The following is a 14,178-nucleotide window of genomic DNA, read 5'->3' as shown; positions in this document are numbered from 1 at the left end:
CCTTCTTCTCCAGCCTGTCCTTCTCCAGTCTGACCGTCTTCTCCAGCCTTTCCCTTTTTTTCTGCCCTTCGTTCTGCTCCAGCCTTTCCTTCTTCTCCAGCCTTGCACATTCTTCTCTAACGTTTCCTTTTTCTCCTGCCTTTTCCTCTTCTCGAGCCTTTTCTTCTTCTCCAGCCTGTCCTTCTTCTCTTGCCTTTCCTTCTTCTCCAGCCTTTCCTTCTTTTCCAGCCTTTCCTTCTTTTCCAGACTTTCCTTCTTCTCCAGCCTTTCCTTCTTCTCCAGCCTTTCCTTCTTCTCCAGCCTTTCCTTCTTTTCCAGCCTTTCCTTCTTCTCCAGCCTTTCCTTCTTCTCTGTACTGTACTTCTTCTCAGACCTTTCCTTCTTCTCCAGCCTTGCACCTTCTTTTCCAGCCTTTCCTTTTTTTTCTGCCCTTCGTTCTGCTCCGGCCTTTCCTTCTTCTCCAGCCTTTCCTTCTTCTCCAGCCTTTCCTTCTTCTCCAGCCTTTCCTTCTTCTCCAGCTTTTCCTTCATCTCCAGCCTTTCCTTCTTCTCCAGCCTTTCCTTCTCCAGCCTTTCCTTCGTCTCCAGCCTTTCCTTCTTCTCCAGCCTTTCCTTTTTCTCTGTACTGTACTTCCTCTCAGACCTTTCCTTCTTCTCCAGCCTTGCACCTTCTTTTCCAGCCTTTCCTTTTTTTTCTGCCCTTCGTTCTGCTCCGGCCTTTCCTTCTTCTCCAGCCTTTCCTTCTTCTCCAGCCTTTCCTTCTTCTCCAGCCTTTCCTTCTTCTCCAGCTTTTCCTTCATCTCCAGCCTTTCCTTCTTCTCCAGCCTTTCCTTCTCCAGCCTTTCCTTCGTCTCCAGCCTTTCCTTCTTCTCCAGCCTTTCCTTTTTCTCTGTACTGTACTTCCTCTCAGACCTTTCCTTCTTCTCCAGCCTTGCACCTTCTTCTCCAGCCTTTCCTTTTTTTCTGCCCTTCGTTCTTCTCCAGCCTTTCCTTCTTCTCCAGCCTTTCCTTCTTCTCCAGCCTTTCCTTCTTCTCCAGCCTTTCCTTCTTCTCCAGCCTTTCCTTCTTCTCCAGCTTTTTCTTTGTCTCCAGCCTTTCCTTCTTCTCCAGTCTTTCCTTTTTCTCTGTATTGTACTTCCTCTCAGACCTTTCCTTCTTCTCCAGCCTTGCACCTTCTTCTCCAGCCTTTCCTTTTTTTCTGCCCTTCATTCTGCTCCGGCCTTTCCTTCTTCTCCAGCCTTGCACATTCTTCTCTAACGTTTCCTTTTTCTCCTGCCTTTTCCTCTTCTCCAGCCTGTTCTTCTTCTCCAGCCTGTCCTTCTTCTCTTGCCTTTACTTTTTCTCCTGCCTTTACTTCTTCTCTTGCCTTTCCTTCTTCTCCAGCCTTTCCTTCGTCTCCAGCCTTTCCTTATTTTACAGCCTTTCCCTCTTCTCCAGCTTTTTCTTTTTCTCCTGCCTTTCCTTCTCCATCCTTTCCTTCTTCTCCAGCCTTTTCTTTTCTCCAGCCTTTCGTCTTCTCCAGCCTGTCCTTTTGCAGCCTTTCCTAGTACTATCCTACCCATACTCGGAGTGTTGGTTGCAGCGGAATGATGAGCAATGCTAACTATACTGGCCGCCTGATGTAGGACGTGTAGGAATTTCCGTACAGTAATTCTCCATCACATTTATCTGTGGGATTACAATGATGGCACACTTAAGAGCCGGTCTTCCTCCTGATAATGGCTCTCCATTAGTGTAATGCACTTGCAGACTTTCAGAAGGGTGCATTTGCCGGAGCGCTGAGGGTCACGGAGTGTCTTTCCATATCTCACACTTTAGCTTAGAATAATCAGCTTTTCTGAGCATGTTCTGTGGTTAGTAATAATTTTTTCTCGGCGCAGGTCTACATGCAGATTACCCCCATCACTCTGTTTTACAAAAGACTGATGACCGTTGACAGAGTACAGGGTACCATAAACACCAGCCTCAATTTTTCAGGCAAGCAATAGAATGAAATATGAGATCGATAGATGATAGATAGATAGATAGATAGAATCCTAGATAGATAGGTAGATAGATAGATAGAGGGATAGATAGATAGATAGAGGGATAGATAGATAGATAGATAGATAGATAGATAGATAGAGGGATAGATAGATAGATAGATAGATAGATAGATAGATAGATAGATAGATAGATAGATAGATAGATAGATAGATAGATAGATAGAGGGATAGATAGATAGATAGATAGATAGATAGATAGATAGACTTCTACAATCTTCTTAAATCTTCGGCACCGTCGCTGTGTTGGGGGAAGCTCTTTCTTTGACTCTTCCGGAATGTGCTGATTGCTTGATGTGGCGCCCACATGTTGGCATGAATTTCGCCTACCATAATTATTCAGTATCTAGTATATTACTCGCTTGCTGAATTTTATTTGAGTGACATGAAAATTTATTTTGTGTCTCCACAGCCAGCCAACCAGTCACATCAGACGTTTTGGTTGCCACAGGAGGCCGAATGACCCTCACCTGCACGGTAGACGACCATGAAGACTCTTCCCTCCAATGGTCCAATCCGGCACAACAGACTCTATACTTTGGGGAGAAAAGAGGTATGTGAACCCTCCTAAAAAATCACACTGACACGGAACGTTGAAACTAAAAGTGACATATTATGTTTTGAGTACAGAATTATCATGGGGTATGGGTATATAATGACAGAACAGGAGCTCCTAGGCCTCAGATGTGAGACCCTGCATTGTCTCTTATCTCAGAGGTAGGCTTGTTGGTAGCCAGGTCTGAGCCCCCAGCGTGACCCTGACTCCTGTCCGAGCCCTGATCTTACTCTAACTCTCCCCCACTCTTGGGACGGGCTGGAAACACAGTAACAAAACCCCACAGAAATGACACCGACAAGGGAAAACGGAAACTCATACACACTGCACTCAAACACAGAGGAGAGACAATATGTGTACAGGGGAATAAAGAATAGTGAAGGAAGTAAACGCACAACAGGGGATTTTCCACCCATCTCAATACAGCAAAGTACAGATCACCATAAACTGGATCACCACTAAGACCGGAATCGCTGGAGCTATGCTGAAGCTATAATCGGTGCTGAGTAGCAAGGTCCAGAATCTTATATAGGGAGGTGACGGCTGTGATTGGTAATTAGTAACCTGACGTCCTAGCAGAGTTCCCCAGGTCAGCAAGATTTAACTCCTGCAGGACTGAGGAACAGAATGAAACAGCCAATGCCCAGCTCTGGCTGAACAACTTGGAGACATCAGGTTGCCTGTCAGGTTCTGCAGTGTGAACAGAGCCTGACACCGCCATGACACCTAATGAGTCTGGACCTGAACACTGCATGACAAGAATGCATAGCTGAGGAATGGGTAGAAATGCGTTAGGTCTTTAGGTGTAAACTATTTTTATTTTGCCCTCACAGCCCTCAGAGATAACCGAATCCAGCTGGTGAAATCCACAAAGAACGAGCTGTCCATCAGTATTAGTAATGTGGCCCTGTCTGACGAGGGCGAGTACACCTGCTCCATCTTCACCATGCCGGTCAGGACTGCTAAAGCCATGGTGACAGTCTTAGGTAAGTCGGGTAAGGTGCAAGGGTGTGAATGAAGTGAATACTTTGGGTCAGAGATTGGGATTATGGCTTAATAAGAACCAGACTTGACATGTCTTTACGATCTTCATTTGTAGGAGTTCCCCAAGAGCCACAGATCGCCGGATACGACAGGCCAATCAGGGAAAATCAAAATGCAGAACTGAGATGCACAACCAGTGGCAGCAAACCTGCCGCCAACATCAGGTGGTACAAAGGACCCGAAGAGCTGGAAGGTGAGCAGTAAAATTGACCCAAAAGTTGTCAAAAATTTTTACCCACACCTCACAGTAGACCAAGCCCATCACAGATCTTTCAATTTTACCTCTGTCTCCCCTCTAACAACATGCTGTTTCATAAAAACAGAAAGAAGCTGCAGCAGCATCTCCCTCCTCTCCCCTTATTCCTCTCTACTTTTTACTTATTGTTGCAAATTGTTTTTAATAGGGTGTTGCAATTTTGGCAATTGAAGAGCATTAATTAGAGTTGCGCAAAAATAGTTGGCCCACCATCCAGTCCAAGTATTCTCTTCTGCACCCGGCATCCGTCACCCTGGGGACCTTTTGCGCTTACTAGGCCCCCCGGCATTACGACATTGTGTAAGGCCGAGTGACAACGCCTCAGGCCTTGCCATGACATTGGCGAGAAGGATATCAGGCGTAGAATTGCCCTCCACTGACTGCCACCGCAGCCTGGACTGAAAACCAGACCAGGGTATCTCTGTTATTTGTTATTATTCCAATATTTGTTCCTAAATTGTGAAGAATACAAAAATCTGAATAAAAAAAATTGTACAGGTGAAGCATGGACACACAGCGTCAGGGTTGGATATGTTTACAGTACAGTTATCAAACCAGTGTCACGCACTTGTGACCGGGACTGATGATGCAACTGTAATGTCATGATGACTAAGGGATGGGGGGGAACCGGGGCTACTAAGCTGTCCCTCAAGCTAGGGGACCCTATGCTATCGGTAATCACAGGGATACTCCTGATGGTGGAGATGTCTAAGCCTCCTTCTTGGCCCTAATCTTGACGAGTCCTGATATGATTCTCCCTCAGGGAGGGATGGGACAGAAGTGTAATGAAAGTCACTAATATAGACAGACAGGGGAAAGCCAAAACTCTGTCACGCACCACACAGGATAAGACAATAAGAGATTCAGGAGAAAAGAAGAGCAGGAAGGAAGCTGCAAAACAACAGGGGTAAACTCCACAACTGATCCATGAAAAAGCACAACTTTCACCAGAAAGTCTTGAGACACCACAACTTCACAGATCAACATAGAGAAACTATAGCTGGCATGGGTGGAAGGATTCAACCAGCAAAAATAGGAGGGGGAAGATAGGTCTACCCATAACATGTGATCAAAGAAGCAAGCAGACCAGCAGAAATTAACTCTTACTAGCCTGCCTATGAATCAGCACACAGCAGGTCAACGCCTGATTCTGCCTGGGGTGATCTCAGACACCAGAGAAACCATTAGGTGGAGTGTCAGAATCTGCGATCTGAACAGAGTCGGATGCCACCATGGCAGTCGGCAACGTTTCTGCAAAACTCAGTGTGACACAGGTAGGGATCAGAGATAGCGCCGGTCTTGGTCATGTAACCCCCTCAGAATACTGTGATCAATAACAACTTCTGCATCTAAACAGTTTTGACAGAGGAAGGTAGTCTCCCTCTGTCATTCCACATGCTGCCTTACAAATATGATTGCTAAATGCCAATTAGTGTCTGCCCGATGTGTCTCCTCGATAGGAGGATCGAACAGTCAATAATTTAAAAAAAAAAACTAAGAAGAAAAAAATTGAAAGTGGAAAAAAAAACAAAAAATGATCAAGCTCGAAAGGAGTTAAAGGGCAAATATGTTATACGGTGTGGACTTCAGCCGGGAGATGAAGACTCGCCGTAAGTGATGTGTTCTCTCATTGTCTCCCGCTCTATTTCGTTTTGACAGCTGACATTTTGCGGATGTTTTCTTTATTTATTTTTTTTCTCCATCTGATCTCTGTATTTTCCATTATGTCTGACTCGGGTTTTGTCGAGCAGCACGGTTGTATCCGCTTAGCACTGACACCGTTGTGCCTAGAGAACCAAAGCAGGAACCCAGCCGCAAGTTTGCCATAGGGTATTTCCTCTCGGTGCTTAGCTGGTGGCTACGAGCGGTGGGACGTCGATGTAGATACAGAGGGGCTATTGTTATTTCACAGAGCTCCCGTGGAAGCCGGAGCCGCGTGTGCCGTCGCCTTCCATGCTGTATTTATGAACATTTCACTCTTACTTTTAGTTGCCCTTTGATGTTACAGTGTGAAAACATTGAAGCCGAGCCCCAGTGTAAGTCCTCACACTTCTGAAGATCAAAGACTCGGTTGCTGCCCGTCCTTAAAACAAAGTGACTAGCTAATCTTTCTACTTACGTAACCTCCATCCCAATCTGAAATCAGAGAATAATAGTCATCAAAGTCGACGGATCAGCCAAGGCCTTCTCGAAATACAGCAATGGGATAAGGTTCAAAATGAGACCCAAGTTTGAAGAATCTCTGAACTCATAAGGAGGTTTTTAGAAACATCGCCGACTGTCATGGCGGCGTCAGGATCTGTGGAGACTACAGATTCTGGCTCTCTGCCTGATAACTTCTCTGAGGTCTGGGATCAGCGCAGGCAGACTTGGGCATCAACCCACAGACTTGTTATTCATAGGCAGGCTGGCAAGAGTTAATCTCTTTTGGTCTACTTGTTAGTCTCCTTTGATCACATGCTGTGGGGAAGCCAGTCACATTCTCTCCCCTCCTGTACATGGTGGCTGGACACTTCCTTTAATGCCAGCTATAACGTCTCTATACTAGACTGGTGAGGTGTTGTGATCCAGACTTACTGGTGGTTTTAATGCTGTGAGTGGTTGTAGTGTTAAGCAGGCTTTACACGCTACGATATCGTTAATCTTTTATCGTCGGGGGTCATGGTGTTTGTGACGCACATCCAGCGTCATTAACGATATTGTAGCGTGTAACACTTATGTGCGACCTAAAACGATCGCAAAAGTGGCCAAAATCGTTTGCCGCAGAGAGGTCCTGAAACCAAAAATCGTTCTCTTCTAATTAGCGATGTTGTTCGTCGTTCCTGCGGCAGCACACATCGCTGTGTGTGACACCGCAGGAGCGAGGAACATCTCCTTACCTGCCTCCACCGCCAATGCGCAAGGAAGGAGGTGGGTGGGATGTTTATGTCCCGCTCATCTCCGCCTCTCCGCTTCTATTGGACGCCTGCCGTGTGACAGGTAAGTCCGTGTGACGGGTGTAAGCGATGTTGTGCACGACGGGCAGCGATTTGCCCGTGTCGCACAACCGACGGGGGCGGGTACGATTGCTTGCGATCTCGCTAGCGAGATCGCAGCGTGTAAAGCCCGCTTTAATGTCACATCTCCACCAGAGTCTGCTCCTGTGGCTTCTGCTTCGGTCACCAGGTGCTGCCATATTTCCACTGTAGGCGGTGCTCGTGATTAAGAGGAGTGGGAACTCCACCAGAGCGGGCTCTTTTGGCTTCTGCTTTGGTCACCAGGCACTGCTATATTTCCCCTACAGTCGGTGCTGGTGATAAGGAAGTAGTCAGTAGCACTAGCTCTGGTGAGCACAGGCTCTGCCCATCCTTCAAGCTTGGTATGGCTGGGACTTGCAGTACCAGTGGCTTACTATGGTGACATGTTCCTTCCAGCTGAAGTAATCAACTCCTTGGCCTGATTACTGACGATTCTCCTGCCTGCTGTGTTCCTACCTTGCTTACATCTCCATTTTGACCTTAGCCTGATTTACTTACTATTCTCTTGTCAGCTGTTTTTGCCCTTTTTGTACCTCCTGGTTTGTCCCTGCCTGGTGACTATTCTTCTCTAGACTGCAGCCTTTCCCATAGGCAGCGATCTCCGGGGCCCTGTAGTAATTCCAGATCCCTGTATAGGGGTTAAAGGGATCCTGATTTGTGGGAGGCTTGTGCTCAGTCTGTCGGAAATAGCCATTCTGTACCTGTGGTCCCAGACAGCCCCACTTTTTTGATTGCTGCCTTTCTTCTCTTGCTTTTCTCCTTAGTCTCTTACTGTTTGTTCCTGTGAGTTTGTAGTGTGTCTGAGTTTATTTCCTGTTTGTCTTTATCTGTGTTATCATTTCACTCCTGCCCCTTGCTTCCCTGGGTAGGGACAGATTAGTTATGGTCAGGAGAATAGTTAGACAAGTGACTCCGGCATCTCCACCATCAGGGGTAATCCTGAGGTGAAGGTCCCCCTTGCATGAAGGACAGTATAGAAGCCCCCTGTTTTTCACTATCCTACAGTCACATTCTGACATGAACTCAGCAAACAGCAGCCAGCGAACTCACATGTCTCAGATTTGCAAGTATGTGTAGCACCCACGGGGCAAGGGGTTAACCTTACTCATCGCCTGGCCGGTTATGTCGGGTCTGGGGATGTCACGGGTGGCCCTGCCCAGCTTCGTGGCCCCCGAGGCGTACAATAAAAGGGAAGATGGATTCTGATGATAGGGATGGTTTGTCTCGTGACGCCACCTGTGATATGCGGCCAGGGATTAGCCGCTGCTGCTGTCGCTGTCCTCCGGGGCAGATGGTTATAGCAGCAAAGATGTTTCTGCTCCCCACAGGTGGAGCGGGCCCCGTAGAGGATGATGAGGGGAGTAATGACCGTTGGCACCGAAGCGCAGGGCGACGGCAAGGACAGGCGGACACAGTCTCTGCGGTTTCAAGGTTTCTTTACTCACAGTCCCGGTTGCTACTCCCGGAGTGCCTGTCACCACCGTGATGGGCTTCAGCCGATCCCGAGCAATTCGAGATCACCACCGGTGTTCCCACCGTGAATCCTTTCTGGTCGGGGTCCCTCCAATCCTGGTGTATGTGGAATGTGGAACGGGCTGTGCGGGTTTCCTGCACTCTCCGCAGACCCTGGAATCCCGTGTAGCTGTAGAGAACCCGGGCTGAGCTACCTGCTCTTAGCCACAGGGTCTCGTGGCACTCCCAGAAGTGTCTGAAGTGATGGTGTCTGGACCAAACTTTGCTTCCTACCCCAAGCTGTGCCCGGGAAAGACTGCCTGTGTGTGAAGATGCTCCTTCCTTTTCCCCAAGTGGTGCTCGTCCCACAGGTGGCTGTCCCAGTGACCGGGAAAGTCCCATGCTCCGTGATGGCCTCCCCACTATCTACCCCAGGCCAACCCCCAGTGGGAAAACACCTAACTGTGTGATTGTGAATGTGAGAAACACCAGCGATTAACCTCTCCTTACCCAGGATGTGTACCGCACCTTAAATAAGGTGCTGTACCCTGTGGCGACTGGAGCCTCAGGGGTGCCACATATGCTCAGTTGTCAAATGTGTTGTACAGCCGGTCCCCAAGGTTCCAAATTGGGAGGATTTCGATTGTATTATATTGATAACATTTATATGGGGAAAAGTCCCCGTTTCTGCAATGTCTGTCCACCTTTCTTTACTGGAGATGAGTTATTTTACAATACAATATTGCAGTTTATTCTACAAGCGAGCGCAAGTTCCAGCTCTCTATGTAGACCAATAAAAGAAAAAAATTGCTATTTATTTGGTCACTTCCCCTCCAAACATTGAAAAACTAACATATTTGGTATCACCACATGTGTAACTATCTGAACTAAGAATATATATATATATATATATATATATATATATACACTGTATATAATACAGAATTTATGTAAGAAAAAAATGGCCCTAAGAATGGACAACCCCTTTAAGAAAGGTCACTAAAATATGGCTAGCGCATGCATTTATGACTCTCGTGCGCAAGGCAAAGTTGTTATGGCAGCACATGTGGTACCTATGCCACCAGAGCTAATAACACCTTATCAGTGGAGTGTCGATTTTTGGATGTAGGACCCCCCACCAATCTGAGACTGACGACCTCTCCTGAGACATTACTTGTCTGGACAACCCCTTTAAAATAGCACGCAGCCTGCCAGAGTAATCAACAAGGCCAATGACATTTTTATTTTGCTCCCCTCTTATCAGCATTGAGTCTTGTTATCAAAAGTGGACATGGTTCTCATAAATACACCCATGAAGAAAAGTTGAGGACCACTCCCCCTTGGCTATCAAAACTATTTTTATACACAGGGCCTTTTAACAGCATCCACTTTTTAGGACCCAAACAGCCAACTGGTCTACCGAATTTGCCAATTTTTCATTTGACAAATGCCCATCCAACCCTGATCAATATCACTTTTAGAGGAGATTGAGGAGAGCTTTGAGATCTAGAACCTTTCCCCACTTACATAGATATTGTATGACAATAGGTTGATGTGGGATGTCCATCCTTAAGGACCCCTGATCACCATTGCTCCTGATTGGTTATGACCTGGATGATGAGATCGGCCAGCTTGTTGGTTAGCTCCAGCTGTTGGGTGTGATCCTTCTCATGGGTCTCATATCGATAGCCAAGCATGTTTATTATGGTCTACTGTTTCTTATGGTCTACAGGAAACTGAGTAGAGCTTTGAGATCTATGACTTTTCCCCCACTCGCATAGGTATTGGATGACCATAGGTTGATGTGGGATGTCCATCCTTTAGGACCCCTGATCATTGTTGCTCCCGATTGGTTATGACCTGGATGATGACATCAGCCAACTTATTGGTTACCTTCTCCTCCTTGGTCTCATATCAATAGACGAGCATCTGTTTTTATGGTCTACTGATTGTCTACTACACCCTTCTCACTTTTTTCTTGCTTCCATCTTTCTTCAGGAGCTCGAAACTCTGAGACAAAGGACTCCAATGGAAAAACTTTCACAGTTGTGAGCCTCATCAGCTTCCCGGTGACCAAAGCGGATGACCAGGTGGAGATTACCTGCACTGTAGGCCATGAGTCAATGCCCAACACGTTCAAGTCGTCCAGCCAGAAGCTTCAGGTCCTGTGTAAGTACACATTTCTTCTGCACATGGCCATGTTTGTTGCGTAGACGTCAGCGTCAGGTTTTGGTTGAGAGTCACCTTTACTTCTTAGATGGTTCTTCTTGGCCTTACAAGTTCTTTAATGTGTTTTCGGAAGTTTCCAGGTTGCTTTTGAACTTGCCATTTATTTTTAGTGTTACATCCAAATGCGACGTGGGCTGTGATAGCACTTGTGTATAAGAGGCACCTAACCAGTCCTGCCTAACTACTACTCTAGTGTTTCTCAAGTCCTTAAGGGGTTGCCTAAGATTAGATAGAAACATCTCTATTTTTTCCAGACACAGCGCCCCCTTGTCTTCAGGATGTACCCGGTATTGCAGTTCAGCACTACTCAAATGAATAGGACTAATGAGTATTGCCAATGATAGCCTATATTCAAGGGTGGCGCAGTTTCTCAACTCATTCCCTTTAGAGGGATTTTCGGCTGTTACAAAAGCGGGTTATTTTCATTATTATTTTCATAAGAAGTCATTGGAATTTATTGGTGTGAATTGCAATACCAAATAGAGCCTATACTTAAAAGAGGCGCTATTTCTCGAGTAAAAACTGGAATCACCTTATCTAATCTCAGACCCTTAATAAGTCCAAAATTGACTTTTTAAGATGATGGATGTAAAACTATTTCCTTAGTTCAGTTTCTTAAAGGGGATCTATCACTTGCTATAAATATCTAATATTTTTACCAGGTGTAAACGCCGCTGTTCTCCTGAATCCGGCGATGTTTTTCTTTTCTTTCTGCGCCTCTCCGTTCTTGAGATATGGCCCTGTATTCTCTGAGTATAAATCTCGGCTTATTAGCCAAGAGGGTGTAGTTTTGATTAAAACGCCCACAGTGATTTTTAGGACCACACCCACTTGACTAACAAGATTAGATTTATATACAATAAAGAAGGGGCCATATCTCAGGAATGGAGAGGCGCAGAAACAAAAGAAAAACATTGCCGGATTCAGGAGAACAGCGGCATTTACACCATGTATAAAAAAAATTACATATTCTAGGCAAGTCTTCTTTAAGGAGGAATTGTCCCTGAAACACTGTGTTTTCCCATGCTGTCCTCATGCTGTGAATAGTAGAGAATGATATACTAATGGCTGCTTTGCCGCATCTGAGGTTTTGCTGTGCTTGCATCTCTCGGTTCTCTTGTTACCTGTGTGTAATTACTGTAGAAGTAGATTGAACAGTCCATTGACCATTCTACTGTATGTTATTAGTATCCTCCTCACACCGGGAAATGTATAAACGAGGAAAATCTCCTCCAGGAATAGGTCTTCATTTACAAAGAACGACTGAATTATGTGATAATTTGCAGCAGTTATTTTTGTCTTTTATGATGTCACGTGTAATTGGTGATAATTGATGTCATCGATGTGCCGAGGATTTGCTCTAAGGACTATACTGTATAGAATCTTTCATACGGTACTGGAAACGTATTCACACAATCATTTATAAATAATTTAGACTGATATCCCAAATCTTAGCAGCCCATTTCCATATGACCTTTGTAGGTCAAATGGACATCATCAGGGTCAGAGTCGGCATTGGTCTTTCTGGAGGACCCAACAATGGCTTCTTTATCCAATTATTTCAATCTTTTATATGGGAGTGGACACTTATTCATTTATAAATAATTTAGTGCATTTGTAACCTAGGACTGATATCCCAAATTTTAACAGCCCATTTCCATATGCCCTTTGTAGGTCAAATAGATGTCATCAGGGTCAGAGTCGGCACTGGGCTCTCTTTCTAGAGGACTCAACTAAGTCTTTATCCACTTATTTCAATCGGAAACTTATTCAGACATTCATTTATTAATAATTTAGTGTGTTTGTAACCTAGAACTGATTTCCCAAATCTTAACAGCCCATTTCCATATGCTCTTTGTAGGTCAAGTGGACATCATTAAGCGAGCTTTACATGCTACGATTTTGCTACAGCGATCTCGTTGGGGTCACGGGAATTTGTGACGCACATCCAGTCGCTGTAGCGATCTCGTAGTGTGTGACTCCAAGGAGCGATTTTGGATCGTTGCAAAAACGTCCAAAATCGCTCCTCGTTGACATGGATCAATACTAACGCTTTCCCGTTGTTGTTCCTCGTTCCTGCGGCAGTGCACATCGCTGTGTGTGAACCCCGTAGGAACGAGGAACATCTACCTGCCACCGGCCACAATGCGGAAGGAAGGAGGTGGGCGGGATGTTCGTCCCGCTCATCTCCACCCCTCCACTTTCATTGGGCGGCTGCTCAATAACGTCGCTGTGACGCCGAGCGGACCGCCCCCTTAGAAAGGAGGCAGTACGCCGGTCACAGCGACGTCGCTATGCAGGTAAGTATGTGTGACGCGGGTGTGCGATTTTGTGCGCGACGGGCAGCGATATGCCCGTTTTGCACAAACAATGGGGGCGGGTCGCATGCTAGCGATATTGGTACTGATATCGTATCATGTAAAGCCACCCTTAGGGTCAGAGTCAGCATTGGGCTCTCTTTCTGGATGACTCAACTAAGTCTTTATCCACTTATTTCAATCTTTTATACGGGAGTGGCCACTTATTCAAACATTCATTTATAAATAATTTAGTGCGTTTGTAACCTAGGACTGATATCCCAAATCTTAATCCATTAGGACAGCCCATTTCCATATGCCCTTTGTAGGTCAAATGGACGTCATCAGGGTCAGAGTCAGCACTGGTCTCTCTTTCTGGAGGACTCATCTAAGTCTTTATCCACCTATTTCAATCTTTCATACGGGGGTGAAAATGTATTCAGACATTCATTTATAAATAATTTTGTGCGTTTTTAACCTAGGACTGATATCCCAAATCTTAACAGCCCATTTTCAGATGCCCTTTGTAGGTCAAATGGACGTCATCACCATCAAAGTAGGCATTGGGCTCCCTTTCTGGAGGACTCAACTAAGTCTTTATCCACCTATTTAAATCAGAAACTTATTCATACATTCATTTATAAATAATTTAGTGCATTTGTAACCTAGGACTGAAATCCTAAATCTTAACAGCCCAGTTCCATATGCCCTTTGTAGGTCAAATCGACATCATCAGGATCTGAGTTGGCATTGGTTTCTCTTTCTGAAGGACTCAAGTAAAGCCCCCGTTACACGCAGCGACATTGCTAACGAGATATCGCTGGGGTCACGGAATTCGTGACGCACATTCGGCCTCGTTAGTGACGTTGTTGCGTGTGACACCTACGAGCGACCGCTAACGATCAAAAATACTCACCTAATCGTTGATCATTGACACGTCGTTCATTTTCAAAATATCGTTGCTGTTGCAGGACGCAGGTTGTTCGTTGTTCCTGAGGCAGCACACATCGCTACGCGTGACACCCTGGGAACGAAGAACAACAGCGTTCCTGCGTCCTCCGGCAACTAGGTGGGCGTGTCATTAATGCGGCTGGTCTCCGCCCCTCCGCTTCTATTGGGTGGCCGCTGTGTGATGTCGCTGTGACGCCGCACGAACCTCCCCCTTAAAAAAGAGGTTGTTCGCCTGCCACAGCGACGTCGCTAGGAAGGTAAGTACATGTTACATATCCTAGCGATATTGTACGCCACGGGCAGCGATTTGCCCGTGACGCACAAACGACGGGGGC

At 45.9% G+C, this 14,178-nt stretch overlaps 1 protein-coding gene across 8 annotated transcripts in view; it reads left to right on the top strand.

The window, feature by feature from the left end:
* Positions 1 to 14,178, top strand: part of CADM3 (cell adhesion molecule 3) — a 379,565-nt gene that overhangs the window by 283,313 nt on the left and 82,074 nt on the right. For all 8 annotated transcript variants that reach the window (XM_075330340.1, XM_075330346.1, XM_075330342.1 and 5 more), the window contains 4 exons: positions 2,454 to 2,594; positions 3,431 to 3,583; positions 3,697 to 3,834; positions 10,365 to 10,535. In XM_075330340.1, the coding sequence (XP_075186455.1) occupies positions 2,454 to 2,594; positions 3,431 to 3,583; positions 3,697 to 3,834; positions 10,365 to 10,535 (603 nt within the window). The remainder of the gene's footprint in view (positions 1 to 2,453; positions 2,595 to 3,430; positions 3,584 to 3,696; positions 3,835 to 10,364; positions 10,536 to 14,178) is intronic.

Source organism: Anomaloglossus baeobatrachus, chromosome 12, assembly GCF_048569485.1.
Source record: "Anomaloglossus baeobatrachus isolate aAnoBae1 chromosome 12, aAnoBae1.hap1, whole genome shotgun sequence".
Lineage (NCBI taxonomy): Eukaryota > Metazoa > Chordata > Amphibia > Anura > Aromobatidae > Anomaloglossus > Anomaloglossus baeobatrachus.
The sequence above is the reverse complement of the archived record's forward strand: the minus strand, read 5'-3'. Positions and strand labels throughout refer to the sequence as shown.